Source organism: Rhinopithecus bieti, unplaced genomic scaffold, assembly GCF_001698545.2.
Source record: "Rhinopithecus bieti isolate Rb0 unplaced genomic scaffold, ASM169854v2 scaffold_19652, whole genome shotgun sequence".
In the NCBI taxonomy this organism is placed as follows: domain Eukaryota; kingdom Metazoa; phylum Chordata; class Mammalia; order Primates; family Cercopithecidae; genus Rhinopithecus; species Rhinopithecus bieti.
The window spans coordinates 4,100,209-4,116,913 of NW_016809913.1; the positions used below are offsets into that span (position 1 = coordinate 4,100,209).

Below are 16,705 nucleotides of genomic sequence, written 5' to 3' on the forward strand. Positions count from 1 at the left end.
AAAAAAAAAAAAAAAAAAAAAATACAAAAATTAGTCTGGCATGGTGGTGCACACCTGTAGTTCCAGCTAGCTACTCAGGAGGCTGAGCTGGAAGGATCACTTGAGCCCAGGGAGGCTGAGGCAGTAGTGAGCTGTGATTGTACCACTGTACTTCAGCCTGGGCAACAGAGTGAGACCCTGTTCCAAAAAAACAAAAACAAAAATACTAGTAATTAGTTTTTTTTGTTTTATTTTATTTTATTTTTTTAAGACAGAGTCTTACTCTGTCACCCAGGTTGGAGTGCAGTGGCATAACCTCAGCTCACTGCAAGCTCCACCTCTCAGGTTCATGCTATTCTCCTGCCTCAGCCTCTTATGTAGCTGGGACTACAGGCGCCTGCCACCACGCCCGGCTAACTTTTTGTATTTTTAGTAGAGACGCGGTTTCACCGTGTTAGCCAGGATGGTCTCGGTCTCCTGACCTCGTGATCCACCCGCCTTGGTCTCCCAAAGTGCTGGGATTACAGGCGTGAGCCACTGTGTCTGGCCTTAGTTTTAATACTATCACTGAACGATTACATACAAAACCTAGATTCTCTGTATATCCAAATAAAGACATCTAAGACCTGGAAGTTAAAGTTCAAAGTGTGAACAGAAAATTTATGCTCCAAGATGGTCATTGTTAAACAGTGGTTTAACAATGTTAATGTTTCTATGGTTTAGAAAAGGAGGGATTTATCAAAATTCGTCTAGAAAGACAGACAATACCATGTGTTGGGTGAAGATAACAGAAATTGGAACTCTCATTCACTGCTGGGGACAATGTAAAATAATGCAGCTACTTTGGAAAATCATTTGGCAGTTCCTCTAGAGTTAAACACTGAGGTACCATATGGTTCAATTCCACTTCTAGATATATATCTAAAAACACTGAATGCATATATCCACACAAAAACTTACATATTATATGATATAATAGAATATTATTCAGCTGTAAAAAGGGATAAAGTTCTGATACATGCTACAACATGGATCAATCTTGAAAACATTAAAGTAAAAGAAGGCAGTCACAAAAGAGCACATACTGTATGATTCCACTTACATGAAATATCTAAACTGTGCAAATTCATAGAGACAGAAAGTAGATTAGTGGTTGCCAGGGGCTGAGGTGGGGTGGGAGGAAAGGGGAGTGACTGTTGATGGCTATGGGGTTCCTTTTTAGGGTGATGAAAATGTTTACAATTAGATAGTGGTAATGAGTGCACAACTCCGAATATGCAAAATTGTATACTTAAAAAGAAAGTTTTTTTTTTTTTTTGAGACAGGGTCTCTCTCCATTTTCCAGGCTAGAGTGCAGTGGCTTGATCTTGGCTTGCTGCTGCCTCAACCTCCCGGGCTCAAGTGATTCTCCCACCTCAGCCTCCTGAGTAGCTGGGACTACAGGCATGAACCACCACATCCAGCTAATTTTTGTATTTTTTTGTAGAGGCAGATGTCACTATGTTGCCCAGGCTGGTCTTGAACTCCTGGGCTCAAGTGACTCTCCCACCTCAGCCTCCCAAAGTGCAGGGATTACAGGTGTCAGCCACTGTGCCCAGCCAACTGTACTTCAGAAAGGGTGAATTTCATTTCAATGAAGCTTTTTTTCTTTTTTTTTTTTTTTAAACTTGCCTAGAGGAGTCAGAGTCAGGTTATCAAGATGGGTATTAAATGGAAAAGATAATGTCCCATGATAAAGGAAGGGCATTCAAACCAGATGGAAAGAGTATGTAAAAGCAGAGAGTCATGTGAGGATGTCAGGGCATGGCATAGGGGGCAATGGTGAGATGGTCAGCATAGCTGAAGTACACAGTAGTTTAAAGCGTCCTTCTACAGACATTACCAAACACTATGATGATTTAAGATGATTAACCAGTCTTCTATTATTCCATATAAATGATCAATTGAGACAAATGGTTTTAAGACTTTTTTTCTACTATTATAGTGGAGATAATGTACAAAACATTCATTTGTCATTCTCAGCTTTTTGGGCAGACTTTGTGGCTCTGCCAGCTCCTAGAGTCTTCTTGGATCAACTGCCCTGATTATACCCTCAACAATGTATCATAAACACTTCCCTGATAATAGTCCAGAAGTTCACACAGGCTTACTTGGAATCACATCACAATGACAATAGAATCATCAGATTTTCAGAATACAAGGTCAGCATCTAGCCTCTTACCAAAATGACTTTTGATCTGCTTTGGCTCAGCAATTGTGCAAGTTAGGTGAGCAGTATAACAGATTATGAAGAGACTTGTATGAGACGCTAAAAAATATTTTTATAAGCCAGTGGGGCTTTTTGAAATGTAGTACATATATGATTGGGTGCTACGTGAAACAGGCATTTCATAGTTCTGTATTTCCTTTTACTGTTAACTTTTGTTGGTTTTCTAGTTATGGCTATCAATATTGATTTTCCATTTACAGTATAAATTTTCCTTTAAGAAAAAAGTCTATAAAAATACTGAATAGATAATATAGATAGTTATGAAGAAATGGCAAAAAAAAAAAAAAAAAAAAATCCCCAAACCGGTACATGAATGTCTTAAGCATGAAAACTTAGCTAAAAGGAGCACATAAAGATTTCACCTGGAAGTGAGATGGTCACAATTCAGAGAGATGATTCTGGCAGTGATGTGTAAGATGAAGGTGACGGGGTAAAATACCAGTGACAAATACTCCAATTAGGAAATTGTTGTAATAGCCTAAACCAGAGGTCTGCAAAGTATGGCCCACTTGCAATATCCTGCCCACAGCCTGCTTGTAACCTGTTTTTGTATGGCCTCCAGGCCAAGTATGGTGCTTACTTTTTTTTTTTTTTTTGAGACAGAGTCTCACTCTGTCACTCAGGCTGGAATGCAGTGGCACGATCTCAGTTCACTGTAACCTCTGCCTCGCAGGTTCAAGCGATTCTCCTGCCCCAGCCTCCTGAGTAGCTGGGATTACAGCACAAGCCACCACGCTCAGCTAATGTTATCTTTAGTAGAGACAGGGTTTCACCATGTTGGCCAGGCTGGTCTCAAACTCCTGACATCATGATCCACCTGCCTCAGATTCCCAAAGTGTTGCAATTACAGGTGTGGGTTCTTACATTTTTAAAGCATTGTTTTTTTTAAAAAAAAGAAGAAAAGAAAAATAAAAAAAAACTTTACATGGTCTATAAAGCCTAAAATGTTTACTATTTGGTCCTTTACAGAGAAAGTTTGCCACCCCCAGCTTAGATAACTGCTGAAGCTACCAAATAAGTTTGTAGCACGAGAGTGAAGCATAAAACACAATTTCTGAAGCAGAATCAACACGACTTAATGACTAATCAGATGTATGTGGTAAGAGCAGGTAAAAATTAAGATTCTATAAACTCAGACAGATAGGGATACTGTCAGGCCTCTGAGCCCAAGTCAAGCCATCACATCCCCTGTGACTTGCATGTATACACCCAGATGGCCTGAAGTAACTGAAGAATCACAAAAGAAGTGCAAATGCCCTGCCTCGCCTTAACCGATGACATTCCACCAGAAAAGAAGTGAAAATGGCCGGTCCTTGCCTTAAGCGATGATATTATCTTGTGAAATTCCTTTTCCTGGCTCATCCTGGCTCAAAAGCTCCCCACTGAGCACCTTGTGACCCCACTCCTGCCTGCCAGAGAACAACCCCCCTTTGACTGTAATTTTCCTTTACCTACCCAAATCCTATGAAACGGCCCCACCCTTATCTCCCTTCGCTGACTCTCTTTTCGGACTCAGCCTGCTTGCACCCAGGTGAAATAAACAGCCATGTTGCTCACACAAAGCCTGTTTGGTGGTCTCTTCACATGGATGCGCATGACAGATACTATCATCCAAGAGAAGAAAACAGAAAGGAGAGTATCTTTTAAAATTAAATCATTTTTCTTTGATTATGAAAAATAAGTGACAACAAGCCAAAATTAGATAACAGACTTACAGTATTATATCATTAGGAAGACAAACTTGCTCAAAGATGGGCATTCACCCTGAGAACCTGTGTTTCATAACTAAGGAGAAATGTGTTCTTTTTCCTATATTAGATTTCTAAAATGAAGAGGCTGACATTTTACTATTGAAGAGAATCATGCTTATATACATTCTAGAAAGTACTCACAATTAGGCCTATCATAACAATGTCCTTTTTGCATATCTATTGTTCACAAAACTTCCAAATTGTTTCTTCCTTTTTTTTAAGAGACTGGAATTCTTTGTTGCCCAAACTGGATTCTGGGCTCAAACGACCCTCCCACCTCAGGCTCCCAAGTAGCTAGGATTACAAAATAGTTTTTTGAAAAACAACTGTCTACACTAAAAGTCCACTTTTCAGTGCTATATACTACTAAAATATTTTAAATGTTCTACTTTTAAATATAGGTTAAAACCTAGTAGCATAAAATTTTAATCCTGAAAACCTGAATTGCTTTCAGACAAGATCAGGTGCATTCAGGATGGTATGACTGCTTTCAGAAATAACCAAACATACATAAATTCGTTTCAAAACACAATTTTTTTGAGACAGGGTCTCACTCTGTCCCCATAACCAGATGAACTGCAGTGGAGGGAACACAGCTCACTGCAACCTTGAACTCCTGGGCTCAGGCGATCTTCTTGCCTCAGCTTCCCAAGTGGCTAACACTACACAGGTGTGTGCCACCACACCTGGCTAATTTTTTAAAAAATATATTTTGTAGAGACAGGGTCTCATGCTGTTGCCCAGGCTGGTCTCAAACTCCTGGTTTCAAGTGATTCTCTTGCCTTGGCCTCCTAAACCACTGGGATTATAGGTATGAGCCACTGAAGCTGGCCTCATTTCAAACTTTAGAAGTCCTATTTAAATGATATGAAGGCCAGGTGCGGTGGCTCACACCTGTAATCCCAGCACTTTGGGAGGCCGAGGTGGGCAGATCACCTGAGGTCAGGAGTTCGAGACCAGCCTGTCCAACACGGTGAAACTCCATCTCTACTAAAAATACGAAAATTAGTAGGGCGTGGTGGGGGGTGCCCGTAATCCCAGCTACTCAGGAGGCTGCGGCAGGAGAATCACTTGAATCCAGGAGGCGTAGGTAGAAGTGAGCCGAGATCGCGCCACTGCACTCCAGCCTGGGCAACAAGAGCGAAACTCCGTCTCAAAATAAAAAAAAATTGTAAAATAAATAAATAAATGAGACATGAGGCACAGGTGCAATGAGCATAGACATGGCATAAAACTTAATAGGGTTTTCTAAAAAAAAAAAAAAAAAAAAATCCAAAAAGACCAAAGAAAAAAATTACAGAAGAGAAAACTGGACCTGTTTCTAAAGTAAAATATTTAAACTGCAATTTGAAATTCTCAGGAAAGTGCTGTAGGAAATTTATGATCATTCTCATGATTTTCAGAAATTACTTTTTTCCATTTTCTTAAGAATTTTGGAAGAATCAATACGTGAGGGAAGACAGTTCTGGAAACATTTCAAAAACAGATCAACTGAGAGTAGCAATGTAAGTATATAACAAAACAGATCAACTGAAAGTAGCAATGTAAGTATATAAAAAAAGACACTATTTTAAACTTAATTTTGCTTTTAGAGACAAGGTCTTGCTTTGTTGCCCAGGTTAGGGTAGTTCATTGTAGCCTTGAATTCCTGGGCTCAAGCAATCCTCCTACATCAGCCTCCTGAGTTGCTGGGACTATAGCTCACATCCCACCATGCCTGGTTGATTTTAGGAAGATGATACAGTGTACACACTGTTTGTAGCAATTAAGGTTCTAGCAGGAAACAGGTGGCACATTCAAACTGAGATATTAGAGATTATGTATAAAGGAGAAGGCACGTTTTAAGGAAACTCTAAGAGACAGTGTGATACTACACCTAAAGTAGTGAGTGCAGGAAGCAGTTAGCAAAAAGTAGACACAGAGTAGGTTGTGTGGAGAGGGTCACCCAACAAAAACCATACTGCGTGGAGGGATGCAGCCAGCCCACAGGGACCCTACAGAAAGGGAGCCAAAAATATATACATCCTAACCTTACTCTCTTTCTTCCCTCCAATCTTCTGCTTGTATTCCCTATGGGCCAGCTGAAAGCCAGAGAGGAGAGGAGCCCAAAGATACCCTCTGCACAGATCAGCCTTTTAAGGTACAGAGCAGGGTAAAGAACAGAGTGGATTTGAAGAGGCAAAGGCAAGATGTCCAGTATGTAGTTATGTTAGTCAGCACAAACTAATTTCTGTCACAAATAATCCCAAAATATCACTGGCTAAGACAACAAAAGTTTATTTCCCTTAGATCATGTCTTCTAATGGTTTCACCATCTTCTAGGGTCTTGGAGACCCCCTCCACTGAACTGTCTGTTTCTAGTAGGCGATGACAGAAGAAAGCAAGAATGGAAGATTGGTGAGAAGTTAAGACATCAGGCTTAAAAATGATATACAGTTGACCCTTAAACAACACAGGTTTGAACTGTGCTAATCCTTCCACGTCTGCCAGCCCAGGGACAGTAAGACCAATCCCTCTTTCTCCTCCACCTACTCAACATGAAGATAACAAAGATGAAGACCTTCATGATAATCCACTTCCACTCAGAGAATAGTAAATATATTTTCTCTTCCTCATGATTTTCTGAGCTACAATTTCTTTTCTCAAGCTTATTTCACTCTAAGAATACAGCATATACACCATTAACTTACAAAACATGTTAATCTGTTTATGTTATCAAAAGGTTTCCGATCAACAGTCTATTAGTAGTTAAGTTTTTGGGGAGTCAAAAGTTATACGTAGATTTTCAATGGCATGGAGATTCAGTGCCCCTAACCCCAGTGTTGTTCAAGGGTCGATTGTACATCACTGGAACTGACATTTTAGTGGCCAGAACTCAGTCAGATGGTACCACCTAACTATCAGAATGCTAAGACTGGTATGGTGCTGTGCCCAGAAGGAAGAGGAATATGAATATGCTAAGTACTACTATCATGTATTATGTAACACTCCAGTAAAAACTGGAACAGCACCTCAAAATCAATCTCATCAATATTTCTGCAGTGAAACATTTACTATCCACATTAAGTGAAACAAATAAAGATAGCTAAAAACCTCACACCAATGCAGATAAGGCATTTGCACCAAATAAATTGTGGTGTCAAACTTTTTTATTTTGATAAAACTTAAAGTTTTGGAGGATTTTTGGATTTCAGATTACAGACAAGGGATTATGTGCATTATGATCCACATTGTACAAATGAAGAAATCCTCTCAAAACAGCAGCCAGGAAAGTAGAGATGAAAGTTAAACTCAGGCCTATGCCTTCCAAATTTATGCTAATGTGAAGGGAAAACTGCAAATAACCAAATTACTCTTATTTTAGACATTAATTATACCAGCCCTCCGACATGGTGAAACAGGAGGTATTTCAATGAATTCCAATACTTACTGTGTCCTTTTTTTTTTGAGATGGAGTCTTGCTTTGTGCCCCAGGCTGGAGTGCAGTGGTGCGATTTCAGCTCACTGCAACCTCCGCCTCCCGGGTTCAAGCAATTCTCCTGACTCAGCCTCCCGAGTAGCTGGGACTACAGGCGCCCGCCACCATGCCCGGCTAATTTTTTGTATTTTTAGTAGAAAAAGGGTTTCACTGTGTTAGCCAGGATGGTCTCGATCTCCTGACCTCATGATCTGCCCACCTTGGCCTCCCAAAGTGCTGGAATTACAGGCATGAGCCACTGCACCTGGCCCTGTATCCTATTCTTTATAAGCACTCAATATTTCAGAAGGTAGAGGGAATAGACTTACCACAAAAAAGCCAGAATATGGTGGAAGATTTAGTTTCTTTAGTGAAAAGGAGACTCTGATAAGTATAAAGTACTAAAATGACTGACTCTGATGTGAAGAATTAGGGAAGGATCCTATAAAAGGTGCTGACATGAGTGGAACTTGAAGAAACAACACAATTTTGAATGAGGAAAGTACAGTAGTACCCCCTTAACTGTGGGGGATATGTTCCAAGACCCCTCAGGGATACGTGAAACCAGAGAATTACAGTATTGAACCCAATATATACTGTGTTTTTTTCCTATACATAAATACCTGTGATACAGTTTAATTATAAATTAGGCACAGTAAGAGATTAAAAACAATAAAATAGAAGTTATAGCAATATACTATAATAAAAGCTATGTGCACATGGTCTCTCTCTCAAAATATCTTAATGTACTATACTCACCCTTCTTGTGATGATGTGATATGACACAATGCCTATGTGGTAAGATGAAGTGAGTTGACTGATGTAGCACTGTGACATAGTGCTGGGCTATTAACCTTCTCATGATACATCCAACTTATGAATTATTTCTGGAATTTTCCATTCAGTATTTTCAGGCCATGGTGGACCATGGGTAATTGAAACTATGGAAAGTGAAACTTAGGATAAGAGGGGGCTATTACTACACTTTGGGCAAGTTGGGGAGGCTGCACAAAGATACAAAGTTGGTGGGTATTTGAAGACCCGAATAACGGCAAATTGATTTTTGTTTGTTTGGGAGCATTTCAGTGCTAAACAGAATTTAAATTTTACTTAATCATCATCAAGAGGCCTGGGGAGCTTAAGAGAAATAAGAAAGAGAAGATAATGAGAAACCCAATGGTGGAGAAACATTTGGCTAGTTGATGATACAATTAACCAAGAGATTATGAGAAGAATATATGTAGATACAAAAATAGGAAGGAGAAAATGCTACCTTTTGAATTTTAAACAAGTTGAGACTGAGGTGTTTGAAGCATCAATAAAGAGTTGTGTAAGTGTAGTACTCAAAAGATCAGGATTAGAAAAATAGGGTAAGTCACAGTTTGCTCAAGTTCAAAACACTACTATTACTATTATCAACTATATACCCCTAAAGAAATCCACAGAATGAGCAAGTGAGCAGAGAGAGGACAATGACAAACTCCTGTAAATTACTGTGGTACTCTGATTTATAATATCTACTCTGGTTGCCAAGAAACTTTTTTTGTTTACTTCTTAGATCTGACCATATTAACCTCCGGTTAAGTGAAGTTATTACATGTACCACATAAATTAAGATTTACCAAGCAAGGTTCTATTCATGGTTTATTCATTCAGGGGAAAAACGATCTTCATAGCACAGTAAAACAAGCAAGGAACATGTACTGGCTTGTATTTCTGCCGTTTATGTTGTAATTTCCTTGTATGTCAACACCATTGTTCACAGCCCTGCAATTTTTAAAGTATGCTGGCCAATGTGGTGAAAACATTAGCACAATACAACTCAACTTCCCTATATGCTAGTTATCATGGAAAACTTTTGGCTGACCAAAAGACAAAACTCCTTTAAAAAATTTACTTTATGCACTTCAAGGTGAGTGGTTTAATACATTAAAAAACCATACACAAACACACAAAAGTTTGTAAACTTAGTATGAAAAAGTATCACTTTCATATGTAGTCCTTTACTTAAGTTTCATATTAATGAAGTTTAACTTCTTTTCCAAGGTTACTTTATTTACCAAAAATTAAATACCTGAAATGTTGTATTACTGAATTATTTTTTAAACTTCAAAATAACCATGGGTAGAAACTACCCTATGTTCTAAGGAAAAAGCAGACAACTTTAATACACTTACTTGGTTTAAAATCATAATAATCACAGCAGGCAAAACAGTAAATTCATCTAGTTAGAGTCAATCCAGTGAAGCAATTCATTAATGTATACATGGATAAGAGAAATAACAAATGCTATTCACTGGATTCTTTAAATAAGCAAGCAGATTTTAGAACTTTATTTGAGTTCTTTAAACTCTGCCAAAGTCTATCTGTTTATACGTAGTTGTCTGGAAACACTCAGTTGGATACTTCCAAACAGCAAATGGCAGGTCAAGGTTAGAACACGTGACTTCCTCACTAATTATATTTAAATAGAATGCAGTGAGAGAGAAATCAGATTCCCCATAGACACTGGAGAAAGACTGAATTCTTACTCTTCAAAGAAAAATATCAAAAGGTAACATTAATTTGAAATGTTCTCAATTACATATTAGAGCCAAATACAACTTTTACTATATATGCTAAGAGTTTTACAGTTAAAATTTGGGCTTTAAGTCACAGACTTAAGTTCTAGCTTGGGTCATTTTTAGATATGCACCCTCAGACAAGTTATGCCCCTTGTCTGAGCCCATTTACAAAATGAAGGAGTTGGTTGTGTTCATTTCTAAATCTTAAAACTATGAACTTCTCTAACTAGTTTTTGTTGTTGTTGTTGTTGTTGTTGTTGTTTTAACAAAGAAAACCTCATCCCAGCACTGGGGAAATCCTATGGTTTAACCTCTTTAGTCTCTGGAGTAAATATTTAGAAGTAATATCCTAATTTGTGACCTAAACTAAAACCTTAAATTGTTGGAATAAAGGTCATGAGAAATCAAGAAAATACCAATATTTATTTCATTATTTCTTTTGTTGCTCTACTGTCCCAAATTGCCTCTCAGCCTTTGCCCCTACCCTACTCTATACTGATCTCAAGCCCCCATATTTATTGTATTGAATGTCTAGTGTTTTTTTTTCCTCTTTTAAATAGAAAAATGCCAATTAAGCTCTTTTTTAGTCTTTGGATTGTTTTTGCCTTCAGCTGGTAGCCCTCAATAGAAAATAGGTCGTCTGTCAGCAGATGTTGACAACAAAGAAAGGGAAGCTTTTTATTTGTTCACTAACAGTGAAAAAGCAAACATTTACATAACACATACATGTACTGATAAACACAATTAAGGATATATGCTTGCCTATTTGTGATCCATGTGTTCAATTAAAATTATCTAATTATTGTGAAACAGAGGAGGATGATGTTCAAGCTATCACTGATCGGCCTGCTCTTCATGTTTGTTAACATTCCGGGAACAACTTCAACATCAACAACCTCAAATTCTACGGCAGTATCCAGTACTGCATCAAGCCTGAATCCCAGGACCACATTTAATCCCAGGACGAGCACCAATCCCAGAATGAACACCAATCCTGGGACAAGTACAGATCTCAAAATGACCTCGAGTCCCAAGATGACTCCAAATTCCAACACAAGTCTGAATACAGCAGTGATCCCAAAGATAGCCACAACTATGAATATGAACACTGTGACAAATGGTAGCAGCAATCCCAGAATGAACCCCAACCCTGGGACAAGCCTAGATCTCAAAATGACCTCGAGTCCCAAGATGACTCCAAATTCCAACACAAGTCTGAATACAGCAGTGACCCCAAAGATAGCCATAATTATGAATATGTGCACTGTGACAAATGGTAGGACCATACTCAATCCAATGGACAACATTCACTTTATTTTCTATGTAATATTTTTGCTGTTTTGTGTACACTTGCACTTGGGCTGAAGTGAACTTCAACTGCCTGCATTCTTCTCAGTTTCTTATTATCTGCTGAATGACAAGCATGCTAGGAAAATATCATTTATTTCAACTTATTACTTAAGAAATTATTAACTTGATTTGTTTTTTTGCAAATTATAATTGTGTAAGTTCAAATATTAACTTAATATGACGGTTTCCTTCCATATGAAGAAAGTACGTACTTACTACCTTATTATTAAATGCTGAAAGAAGCAAAATACCATGTTTGCCTTTTAAATGTTTGCAAAACTGAATTGAAACTCAGATATTTATATTAAAGGTGTAAGAGAAGAAATTATGTAGGTGGGGTGTGTGTGTGTGAGAGAGAGAGCACACATATGACAGTGAGAGAGCGAGTGAGAAACAGAAAGAGATGAAGGATAGGGGATAGGGGATGGGGGTGTGGGATAAGGAGTGGTATGGGGGAAGCTGTTTTGTATTTCCTTTTATTTTATTTTTTTGAGACAGAGTTTCACTCCTTTTGCCCAGGCTGGAGTGCAATGGCATGACCTCAGCTCACTGCAACCTCCACCTCCCAGGTTCAAGCAATTCTCCTGCCTCAGCCTCCAGAGTAGCTGGGATTATAGGCGTGCACCATCAGGCCCAGCTAATTTTTTGTATTTTTAGTAGAGGGGTTTCATCATGTTGGCCAGGCTGGTCTCAAACTCCTGACTTCAGGTGATCTACCAGCCTTGGCTTCCCAAAGTGCTGGGATTACAGGTGTGAGACACCAAGCCCGGTCTATATATATATATTTTTTTAAACAGACAAAAAATGCTAATCTGATAAACTAAAGTGCTTTACAAAATAACACATTCATCTGAACATATTTCATGAATGTGTTAATAGTAGTATGTCATTTCGCTAAGAAAAGGTGCCAATTCTCCTAACTTTTGTAATGTATAATGATATTGCGCCAATGACAAGATTATCTTATACTGAGTAAACCCTTGTCTTATGTTTCAAAAAATCATTTGTAAATCAGATGCCTGGAATTGAAAACTTATTTTCCCCAGAGTAATATATCTCATAACTGTTGGTTAGGTTTTCATGCTCATCTACAAAGATTTACCCAAGCATAAAATTTTAATAGTAATAAGCATGTGATTAATAGTGCATTTGTTAAGAGCTTTGGCTTAGGTTTGAAACCCACTTCTGATTCTTACTAGTCATGCTACCATGGATTAAATACATGACCCAGTGAGATTCCCAAACACACTTTAGTAATAAATGAATCACTTGCAGTGCCTGTTAAATATATAAATAAGGCCCTGCCCCTGAGATTTTGATTTGGAAGTAGGGCTGGAGACATGTTTGTTTTAATGTTTCAGATCATTCTGATAGCCAGGTTTGGGTTTCAGTTTATATGCATATCAATTAATTGTTAATAATATCTCAGAAGGTTATTATGTGGATTAAATGAGAAATTATGTAATATGCAGTTTCCTGACGCAGGGAAAGCACTTAGGAAATGTTAGCTATTATCATTGTTTACTACTACCACCCAAAAAGCAATTGCCAGGTATCACAATATTCCTAAGAGGAAAACTCTTCTTTGTAACTTGGGTTTTGTTTTGTGTTTTTTTAAATTTATTCTTTCAGATAGGGCCTCATTCTGTTGCCCAGGCTGGAGTACAGAGGTATGATCTCAGCTCACTGCAGCCTTGACCTCCTAGGCTCGCTCAAGTGATCCTCCCACCTCAGCCTCCTGAATAGCTGGGGCTACAGGTGTATGCCACCACGTATGGTTGATTTTTGTATTTTTCTGCAGTGACAGGGTTTCACCATGCTGCCCAGGCTGATCTCAAACTCCTGAGCCCAAGTGATTTCCCTGCCTTGGCCTCCCAAAGTGCTGGGATTACAGGTGTGAGCCACCACGTCCAGCCACTTTGGGGTTTTATATTTTTAATTATTCTTACAAAAACAATATATGCTCCTGGCAAGCCAAACAACATAGAGATAAATAACAGAAATATTAAATTAGTCCTCTATCTCCTCCAATCACACTTCCGAGATAAGCAATGTGAACAGTTAATATACATAATTTCATACATTTCTCAGTCTACACATACACATGTGCAGGTACACACACACATTGTCATCTACCTTGTAAGGTAAGTGTCAAGAGTCATCTTTCTGGGCCTTTTAAAAGCTGGATGTAGAGGACTTCTGCTAGTTCTGCCTGTCCAGTATCCATTTTTCCTCATTCTGGTAACAGCAATTCAATTTTCCTTTGTGAAAACCCTGCCCCCATGCCCTCCTTTTAGTTCATGCAATTTGGATAGGGCTGGCTTTACCACTGCATTCCAGGAAGGGGCATATGATCCAGGTCTAGATAACCAAGAAATTCCATCCCCTTTGCCATAGTGACTGCCTTAGGAATTGGCATGTGACTCACACCAGGCCAGTAAGACCAACCACTTTTGCTGAAACCACAAAACTAGGAAAGAGGTGTTTTTCCACTGGGATTGTTAAGCTAGGAGAACACAAACCATTACTGGCCAAAACTTGGGAGGAGCTGCTTGGGAATAAAACCGACACAAAGAAAGTAGAGTTAAGAGCCAGAGAAGACAGATGTTCTGCAGATGATATTGTTCAAAGCTCTGCATCTAGTCATGCAAGAAACTAGTACATCTCTTGATTTTCTTAGGCATATGAGTCAGTAAATTCCTTTTTGGCACACATAAATTTGAATTGCATTTCTGTCACTTGTAACAAGCAAAATCAACACATTGCATTATTCACTAATATAAATGTATCATCATTTATTCAACAATCCCCCTTTTGAAACACAGCTCTATTGTTTTCCTTTTTGTTGCCACTATATAAACAGTGTTGCAACAATGTCCTTGTATTATGCTACTTTACCACAGGGCAAGAGCGTAAGTATATAGGATGGAATAGAAGGAAAAGATTAGAAAAGTAAATTAGGCCAAAATTACCTTGCATGTTTGACTACAGAACTTGGACTTTATGCAGGGAGTCAATGGGAGAGACAAGCTTTCTACTGGAAACTGGCTCCAGAAGAAATGTTAAGATTACCTAGAAGTAGTCATCTGGGGATGAAGGAGGAGGAGAATAATGCTACATTAGTATAGGTAAGACACAGTGAGAGTTCCAGTAATGCAGTGGGAGAAAATGGTTTCGAAAGACATTGCCAAGGTACCTAATAGTAATATTAGTCCATTAAGGTCTAACTAAAAAAAAAAATTAGGCCAGGCATTGTGGCTCACATCTATAATCCCAGCACTTTAGGAGGCCAAGGCAGGAGGATTGCTTGAGCCCAGGAGTTCAAGCCCAGCCTGGGCAACCTATAGCAAGACTTCATCTCTACAAAAACATAGAAAGAAAAATTAGCCAGCTGTGGTGGCGTACACCTGTCTTCCCACCTACTTGGGAGTATGAGGCAGGAGGATTGTTTGAACCTGGGAGCTAGAGGCTACAGTGAGCCATGATAGTGTCACCGCACTCCAGCCTAGGCAACAGAGTGAGACCCTATCTCAAAAACAAAACAAAAAAAAATTAAAACACATACCTAAGAACAGCCCCTGATGAAGAAACAGCACTGAGTGGTCATTTTTTTTTTTTTTTTTTTAGACAGAGTCTTGCTCTGTCGCCAGGCTGGAGTGCAGTGGTGCAATCTTGGCTCACTGCAACCTCCACGTCCCGGGTTCAAGCAATTCCCCTGCCTCAGCCTAACAAGTAGCTGGGACTACAGGTGCGCGCCACCATGCCTAGCTAATTTTTTGTGTTTTAGTAGAGATGGCGTTTCATCATGTTGGCCAGGACGGTCTCGATCTCCTGACCTCATGATCTGCCCGCCACAGCCTCCCAAAGTGCTGGGATTACAGGCACGAGCCACTGTGCACACAGCCAAGTAGTCACATTTTGAATCACATGACTGCTGGGCCAGGAGCACATACTGGACGTAGGGGCAGCCAGAAATCAACTGGCTGGCCAGAACCTAACATTAAAGTTTCTGCCAAGCAGAGATACTTTTTAGCTGAATCATATTTTCTTTCTGGAATTTCAGACGTGCAGTACGAGACAATGAAGGGGTTACTATCTGGGGCAAAAGCTGAAAGAATACAGAAAGATGAAAATCATGAGAAAGAGTTGAACACAAAACTAAGAGAGTCAAAGAGCGTAGCCAGTTCCAGCACCACAGCCATCTAGTTCTCTTTATCTGGGTAGGCTCTGTTCTAATTCATGCTTTTCCTAAAAGCTATTCTTGAGAAAATACAAATGACTGCTTTGCAATAATAACTAAAATAACTTAATTGATTGCCCAGGATCTCACAGGTAAAACCAAGATTTGGTGACTAACAATGAGAAAGATAAAAGAAATAAGAAGAAATAATTTAAAATGATTAGGGTCTCTAGATGGGGAACTAGAAGGGATGATGATGCTACTGAGAAAGAGAAATATGGTGTGAAGAGGAGGTTGATTTGAAGATATACTGAATTAAGTTTTGGACATTTCAAGTCTGAAACATCTGTGGACTATCTATAAGGAGATTAGAAAATCCACAATTCAAAAAGCATTACTTAACACATGGTAGTCTAAGCCACAGAAACGCAGGAATATCAAAAGAAGTCAAATCCAAGTGCTCTTTGACAAAACTGATGGCATACAGAGACAAGACCTTCATAATGGAGTACATGGATACTCTGCTGTGATGTACTGTGTACTCATCTGTCACACCAGGTAAAAATGAAGGCCAGGAGGAGCTCCAGTAGGTCTAAGAAAGAAACTAAAAGGATTGAAAATCTGAAACTGACAGTGCCATATTCCCCAAAAAAAGAATGAAAGAAAAAAAGAAAATCTCAAATTTACTCCTTACATAACTTTACAGGTGAAAAAAACACTTTATAGGGGAGGTAGACAGTTTTTATAAGCACACACCCCAGCTTTAACGGATGAAGCAACAGATTTGGAAAAATAAACTTATTTATGATTATGCAGCTAAGGCCAGGTGCTGTGGCTCACACCTGTAATCCTAGCACTTTGGGAGGGTGAGGCAGGCAGATCACCTGAGGTCAGGAGTTCGAAACCAGCCTGGCCAGTATGGTGAAATCCCATCTCTACTAAAATACAAAATTAGCCAGGCATGGTGGTGCATGTCTGTAATCCCAGCTACTCGGAAGGATGAGGCAGGAGAATCACTTGAACCCAGGAAGTGGAGGTTGCAGTGAGCCGAGATCGCATCATTGCACTCCAGCCTGGGTAATAAGAGTGAAACTCCATCTCAAAAAAAAAAAAAAAAAAAAAAAAAAAAAATGCACCAAAAAAACAGCAGACCTG

At 39.0% G+C, this 16,705-nt stretch overlaps 2 protein-coding genes across 5 annotated transcripts in view; one reads left to right on the plus strand and one right to left on the minus strand.

Moving 5' to 3' along the window:
* The window catches only part of NF1 (neurofibromin 1), a 293,561-nt gene that overhangs the window by 97,664 nt on the left and 179,192 nt on the right, over window positions 1-16,705 (minus strand).
* LOC108541392 (myosin heavy chain kinase D-like) lies at window positions 2,122-11,620 on the plus strand. Of its 4 annotated transcripts, none has more exons than XR_001888951.1 (4): window positions 2,122-2,246; window positions 3,218-3,357; window positions 5,429-5,504; window positions 6,361-6,564. XR_001888951.1 is itself a non-coding variant. In XM_017890925.1 (4 exons), the coding sequence occupies exons 2-4, from the start codon at window positions 3,327-3,329 to the stop codon at window positions 11,383-11,385; spliced, it is 642 nt and encodes a 213-aa protein (XP_017746414.1). In that variant the 5' UTR covers window positions 2,132-2,246; window positions 3,218-3,326; the 3' UTR covers window positions 11,386-11,620. The 4 variants fall into 4 exon arrangements, 1 of the variants encoding a protein (XP_017746414.1); XR_001888950.1 differs by lacking the exon at window positions 6,361-6,564 and adding an exon at window positions 6,081-6,139; XR_001888952.1 differs by lacking the exon at window positions 6,361-6,564 and adding an exon at window positions 6,081-6,139 and having other exon boundaries at window positions 3,218-3,347.

Bases quoted from the DNA above. Each gene is read 5' to 3' on its own strand.
- LOC108541392 (XM_017890925.1), top strand. The intron at 5,505-10,833 runs GTAAGTATATAA...ATTGTGAAACAG, and splicing joins GATCAACTGAGAGTAGCAAT to AGGAGGATGATGTTCAAGCT.